The following is a 6,980-nucleotide window of genomic DNA, read 5'->3' on the forward strand; positions in this document are numbered from 1 at the left end:
TGCGCAACGAACGGTCCTTTTCACTCTCAACCTTAGCACCTTTCCTTGCTGCTGCCCTGCTTCTCTGATAACCAATCAATTTCGGTAACCCTGGCAGCTAATATCTGTAGCTCACAATCGAACCATTACGAAGCTCCGATTATGGTTTCACCATCGAACCCTCAGCCCTCAAGAATGGGTGAACGGTGGTGGCTGAATGGATGGAACGCCGTCGTCTCGTCAACGTCATTATTCAATGTGTGTCACATCATTATCGACCCGAAGGATAACACCATCACCGTCAGAAGGGTGAAGATGTGGTAATAACAGCACCAGCTACCAGCGCGCTGTCCTGGTGTCGATAGGATTGCACAGGTTGATTATGGAAAAGGCCGCACAGTGTTGACTGGCACAATACGAGCATTCTGAGACAGGAGCACGAGGAAGGAGAAGTTATGTTATAGAGGAATTGTCAACCTACACAACAAACTATCTTCGTTCGCTTTGTGCCACTCGATCATGGTTCGGTTTCGTCCGGAGACATTTCTTGGGACCACCGCGGGGTGGTGGGTGCTAAGCGAATGTTTGTTACGCGCTCATTATGGAACGGTGTCGGATGAAAGATAAAATGAGATTCGTTCTGCGATTCCCTTTACTTTGTCAGTTCCGAAGGGCACTTTAACGATGTTCACTAGATTGCAGCTTTTAGCGTTAGATTCATTGAAAAAAAAAATTATTTCCCATACGAATTACTTATTGTTTCATGTATTTTTTAAAACCTTCACTAAGTCCTCCAAGCTATGACATCTTAAATCATACATTGCGTTATGCCAATAAAACAAATCGAAATGTACGGAACTGTGTAGTCATCCTCAAAAAGTGATGTAAGTAGTCATTGCCAGATTTTTTTTTGCCAATCATCGGACAGGCGTATCGTGAACCTCGTGCAGCGAATTGAGTTATGAGCAAGTGATTAGATAAAACATACTGTATCGCTGACTTGCCAGAACATGTACTCAGATTCGGGATGATGTTGATTTAACATGGTGCATTTACTGATTGAACATTTTTTAAATGATTTACGTTGTTACCACATAACAAATGTTGAATTGAATTGGCAAATGATCAATCACATTTATTAATGGTTACGAATCACATAATTTTTTTTTCAAAAATCTTGATTATGAAAATGTATATTAAAGAACGCGCTACCTTTAACACATACTCATAACAACTCAGCGCATTGAAAATATTAATATATTTAAAAAAGATCACAAAAATCACAACTAAAATAAAATATAACAAATAATACAAAAAGTATTTAAAACATCTTTAGAATATACAATACATAGTCTGTGCGGTTCATAAAAACCACAAAATCCTGGGCTTGGTAGAAAATCGAATTTGATCGAAGTCCAACAGCAAAACAGGGATTTCCTTTAATATTTCGAAAATATGTAGCGAAGACAATATGATAGGGTGTATCAACAATGATTAAAATGGGCCAGTCATGGCCTTAAATTCAAAACTTACTAAAACGAATAATTCAATTATCCCATGAAACATGATTACGGAATATGTGCTTCAAAGGCAAACGAATAAATTAAATAATGAAAACATTAATTCATCTTTACATTACCACAAGCAAAAAGGATTTGGCGGAAAATATTAAAAATGTATAGAAAAAACTTATTGGTGCTGCATTAAGCTAAAGTCTTCTTTAAGAAGAGATTATTTTTGTTGTTGTCCAAGTACGTTTGGCATACTAATGTCCTCAGGTTTGCCACCCCAAGACCTGTATGGAAAAGTCACTAACTAAAGCCGACTGCCTTCTTTCGAGATGACTCGTAACGAGGACTGCATCACCGAGATATTTGCGCCAGGAAAATAGAGGATTAAATAAAACATGTTTAGGACGTTGTTTCCACAGTTTCATCACTTCTAATCAATCCAATGCACATGAACGATGCGCCAGAAAACAAAATTTCTCGCTAACCGTAACAGGTCTCAAATTCGGCACAGGTCACCGAATATCCTTATCGGTTTTCAGAGGATAGCTATACTGCCCTGTTACCCCGCACCTGTTTCTAGACCACGTCAACGTCATGTAAAAGAAGAGATTCTGCATAACTTACCGATAAAAACGAAAATTTGATGATGTGAGTAGCGTAGAAGCATCGATATCGTGATCGTCTAAAAATGATAAATAAATAGACAGATATGTTATATAGATCGATGCAGGAAGCATTCATCCTCCAATTCCTCGATTGCTGGCACACACTGCATAAACACAAAACGCTGTACTTACAAAGAGAACCATTATGGAGAAAGCGGCCGTATACGATCCTCGTCCCATCCACCACATTGACACGAATCGGAAATGTTCGCCGGTAATGACGTTTCGCAAATAGCCCTTATTATCCTCCTGCTCAGCAAGCACCTTTACAGAAGCCATTAATATATCGTCGTAGCCAAGAAAATGCTTAAGGATCAGTCGACTAAACGAGTCTCCGAAACATTCGTTCATCTGCGGGTCCAAACGCACCACATGGACCGGAATGTTCAGGCGTTGTCTCGTAGCGGCCGAAAGTCGAAGAAAACCATATTCAAGTGAATATTCCACAACATATTGGTCAGCAGCTAAAACTTGAATACCAAAAGAAAGGACGGAAAAATTAAACGACGATCAACAAATCGCACCTTGTGTATGCACTTACCAGCGTTACGCAGCTTTTCCATCAGCGGTACGTTTGATTTAAGCGCTTCCTCGCCGAACAAGGCAGAGCCAATCGTTTTGACGATCGTTTCATTCAAATAGACAATGCTACCACCCTCCTGGGGCGATGTAGTCAGCTGCTTCTCTCGTGCCTCATTTCCCGATTGTTCCGCTGCACTCTTAGCTGCTGATTTAGCTCCCGCAAACGGGGTGCTATCAATCGTAAGCTGGCTAAAGTTTTCCGTCACGACAAATTGGTTCTGCCACTGGGTAGAAGCGTAGTGTATATCCGAGGTCATCGGTTCATACTTTACTTTCTCTCTTGGTAGTGGACTACTGTTGGCGTAGTTGTGCTGCGAAAGATCCGCGTTCTGGAGTTGCTGTTCCTCTTCGTGCGGTAGCGTTGTGGATGGATCTATGCTGACCATTCCATTTTTCAACGTATTTCGCAGCACATTCACATCGGCTTCATCCATTTCAGAGCTCTTAATACCGTCCAGATCGCTTTGACTAAGGCTCAATATTTCCACGCTGCAAACAATCACGAGAAGATGACATGCAAAGTGAGCGAAGTTGAATAACATCAGATCACTTGGGACGCTCACCGAAGGATTCCATCACGTGGCCAATCATTTTTCACGTGCTCAAGACACGTCGTAGGAGTCTGGGAGAAACGTACATGAATATATGCCAGAATGAAAAATGCAGCCAGAGCTTTCAGTAGCAACATCAACTCGATCGCACGTCGAACGGGCCTGCAAATAGTCGCGTGATAGAAATCAACAGTATTACAATATTACTGGTTTGGACACTGTTTCCGGTAAAGCTGACTCTTCTTACCGAGGTATGGTTTGCGCGTAAGCAATAGCCATTTTGAAGAAAAGTGCATGAAAGAGACGATCCCGGACGCTGATCAGAGGGTTCTAAAAGTATACAATCAAACCGATATTGAGTTTTCCGCGCAAAAAAAAAACTATGACCCAGACTGTTACCTACCTGCATATTGTTCCTAGGTCGCGCTGGATTGATCAGTGGTGCACCGGGGATGGGATTGTTTTCCGGATTAACATCCGGAGGTAGCGCGTTCGGCTCAGCCATCCTTCCTTCGGCAGACTACAACTTTTTTGGCAGACAGCGCTCGACGGCGAGGCTACCTTCTATGAAAATCCTATTGAACGGAACCGAATGGCCTGTCCGGAGTTACTTCCTGTAAGGGTTGAGTTATTTGAACTGAAAGAAGAAGAAAAAAACGAAAAGAAAATCAATTTCCACCCTCCTATCAAACCCATCTGCATGACGCAAATGATAGTTGAATGCGAGAAAATCCGACATGCACAGCTTAGTTGGAAGAACCACTCATTAACTAATTAAAACACACCAGTGGCTGGACATTAAGTCAGTCCTTCGCTCAGCGGAAGGTTACAATTCTTCGTTTTTTCGCTAAGTTGCCTTTCAGTTTTGAGACACACTTCACGCTTGATTCCGCTGTTCGATAGTTTCGACCGGAAAATGCAAAACAGGCTTGCAGTGTTTCGCAACGGAAGGGAAATGACTTCGGAACCTGCTGTTTGGGGGGGCACACAGACGCACGTAATTACGCAGGCAACACCGAGTGGCTCGAACACCGAACGGCTGGGAACTGGAAAGGTCAACACAGTACCATCAGGTGCCATGCAGACCTGCACCTCTCGCTAATTTGTTCTTTCTGAGTAGAGTTCGCGAGATACCCGATCTAGCTCTGGCCAAGACTGTCGCGACACCAGTTTTTCCACTTCCTTTCGTCACCCGATACGGACGCGGTGCCGAACCGGAGGAAGTGGCAGGGTTTTAGGAAAATTGGGCTTCACGGTTGCACCTGGTTCTTACCTCCCGACGGCACATTCGCGCCGTGCTTTTGGTTTTTAACTTTTTGTTGCTAATTTATTTTGTGTCGTGCTGCGTAAACAAAACCTTCCTCTTCTTCTTCTTCAATCAGGATTTACCGCAGTACGGCTACTAAATCCAGCTTCCAGCTCTTCTATCTTGCGAACCGGCTACTTAAACCACATGTCCTAAATTTCTGCGTTTTTCTATAACTATTTCGGGGCTTTTCTGCTATTTCTACTGTTGTTTCCTTTAATTTTAATTTTCTTCAATTATTTTTCTTGATATTATTTTGCTTTTGTTTGACGTTTGACGTTTTAATTGTGCAGGTGGCGTCAAAGCAGTTTTAGGATCGCCATATTGGATTTTATTTTTGATAGTCAATGGATCCTGTCAAACCCAAAACCAACATGGCTGCGTGAAAAGTGCCATCTGTCACGCCAACTCGGATTTCCGCCAAAATAACGCCGTGCTGCTGGAGCGTCTTTGCAGAAATATCTGCATTTCCATAAAGTTTTTTAGTGGCGGACCCAAGAATATTGTAGAAAGTGTCGCCCTCTCGCCGTACAGCACTTCGGAAGCAACATAAGCCCTGCGATGGAAGGAGAATCTTCTCATAACGAGAGCGCGTCGTCGTCGGGCAAGGAGAAGTTGAGTGAATCACAACGTAAAATCCAAAACTTCTGGCCAAACATTATGCTTGAGATGCAGCAGCTACGGAATGTGGAACCAGGTAATCAGCTGCTGCCGCTGGCCCGCATCAAGAAAGTCATGAAGCTTGACGAAGACGTGAAGATGATCTCGTCCGACGCGCCGCTGTTGTTTGCCAAGGCAATCGAAATCTTCATCCACGAGCTGACGCTGCGCGCTTGGCTACACACCGAACACAATAAGCGCCGGACGCTGCAGCGGAGCGACATCGCGATGGCCATCACCAAGTACGACCAGTTTGATTTTCTGATAGATATTGTACCGCGCGAAGAGATCAAGTTGACGAAGCGTAGTTATGACGTGCGCGTGAGCCCCAGCGGTGGCATCGAGAACGTGCAGTACTTCCTTCAGCTTCCCCAACACCAGGAGCACCAGCCTGAACAGGACCAAGAGCAGAACCAGGAGGCAACCCAAGAGCAATCGCAGCAGCAGGTGGTCACAGCAACACCGGTGAAGGCCGTGGCAATGACAGTGATGGGCTCAAATTCTGTCACGACCACAGCGACTGCCCCAAAAACGATCACCACGGCAACCGCATCAGCTGCCGCAATCACAGCAAACTCATCGATCGTGCAGCTCAAGCAGACGAATCTCCAGCAAACATCAAAGCAGCAAAAACCTTTGCAGGTATGTTATATTCTTTTCGCTCCAGGCTAATGCCAACGAAACGTACCCAATATCGCTAAATATGATCGTTTTGTTTAGGGCTTGCAGGCAATCAGTTTCCTGAACACGAGTGCAATGGCTGGTAGCAGTGGCAGCAGCAGTAGCAGCACCACCAGCTCGGCAGCCACCATACCAACTATTAATCAGCCGCTGCAGCTAGTTCAACATTTCATTACGCCCTCGGGTGAAATCACGCAGATACCCATAACAATTCCACAGAACCAGTTGAATTTTATTCGGACGGCAGTGCCCATGGCAGGTGCGACGGGTGCAGCAGGTACCGCGAGCGTACAACCGATATTCCTTCCAGCAGCCACCGCTCTTCAAACACCTACCTTCATACATGCACCACCAGGCTGCATGTACTTCAGTGCGAGTCAACTGCAACAATTGCAGCAACAACAACAGCAGCAGCAACAGCAACAGCAACAGCCACAGCCACAACAACAGCAACAACAGCACTGCCGGCCAACGTGAAGGACCACAATATGCACGCATTCCGGCTAATCATAATTCATGATGGACTTGCCCGCTCGGAGGTGATCCTGTTCATCGAGAACACCGGTCGGCTGAAGGGGCCCCCTAGAACGGGCCACACGCCATCGGGGAGATACACATCCGCACCGAAAACAGCACGTCCGGAGTACTGGGCTGTATCACGAAGCAAGCCGTCAGGAGCTGCACGCATCTGAAGATGTTCGAGTACTACGAGATCGTAGTCGCCAATGACGTCGCGTCGAGTTTGTGTTCTTCCGGAACAGCCCAACGGTCGACGCAGCACCTTCTGCTGCCCTGGGTTCGATGTGCCCTTACACTCAAGTGTCTGCACCCAATAAGTATGAGTGCCGGCTGGTTGGCGTGCTACTTGCTAGCTGCTTAACAACTGTTTGTGTTTCAAATTCATACAGCACATGGCAGCCAGCAGAATGGAAATTAACTAACCGCAAATGATGCAATTCGCGGTGGAGATCATAAAACTCTTCGCGATCTGCTGTGTTGACGACATAATGACCATAAGTACGACCTGCGTGTTTTAGCTCATGTA

At 45.1% G+C, this 6,980-nt stretch overlaps 2 protein-coding genes across 4 annotated transcripts in view; one reads left to right on the forward strand and one right to left on the reverse strand.

Moving 5' to 3' along the window:
• The window catches only part of LOC125957038 (uncharacterized), a 45,658-nt gene extending 40,803 nt beyond the window's left edge, over positions 1-4,855 (reverse strand). The window contains exons 1-7 of one of the 3 annotated variants that reach the window (XM_049689405.1): positions 4,678-4,855; positions 3,692-3,925; positions 3,536-3,618; positions 3,301-3,450; positions 2,697-3,226; positions 2,288-2,625; positions 2,115-2,172 (exon numbers count right to left, since the gene is read on the reverse strand). In XM_049689405.1, the coding sequence (XP_049545362.1) occupies positions 2,115-2,172; positions 2,288-2,625; positions 2,697-3,226; positions 3,301-3,450; positions 3,536-3,618; positions 3,692-3,793 (1,261 nt within the window). In that variant the 5' untranslated portion in view covers positions 3,794-3,925; positions 4,678-4,855. Of the gene's footprint in view, positions 1-2,114; positions 2,173-2,287; positions 2,626-2,696; positions 3,227-3,300; positions 3,451-3,535; positions 3,619-3,691; positions 3,926-4,073; positions 4,451-4,561 lie in introns of those variants that run through there. The other 2 variants (XM_049689404.1, XM_049689406.1) reach the window with 2 other exon arrangements.
• Positions 4,856-5,079: 224 nt separating this feature from the next.
• LOC125957056 (nuclear transcription factor Y subunit gamma-like) lies at positions 5,080-6,980 on the forward strand. Its single transcript, XM_049689460.1, has 2 exons — positions 5,080-5,896; positions 5,975-6,980. The coding sequence occupies exons 1-2, from the start codon at positions 5,156-5,158 to the stop codon at positions 6,410-6,412; spliced, it is 1,179 nt and encodes a 392-aa protein (XP_049545417.1). The 5' UTR covers positions 5,080-5,155; the 3' UTR covers positions 6,413-6,980.

Source organism: Anopheles darlingi, chromosome 3, assembly GCF_943734745.1.
Source record: "Anopheles darlingi chromosome 3, idAnoDarlMG_H_01, whole genome shotgun sequence".
In the NCBI taxonomy this organism is placed as follows: domain Eukaryota; kingdom Metazoa; phylum Arthropoda; class Insecta; order Diptera; family Culicidae; genus Anopheles; species Anopheles darlingi.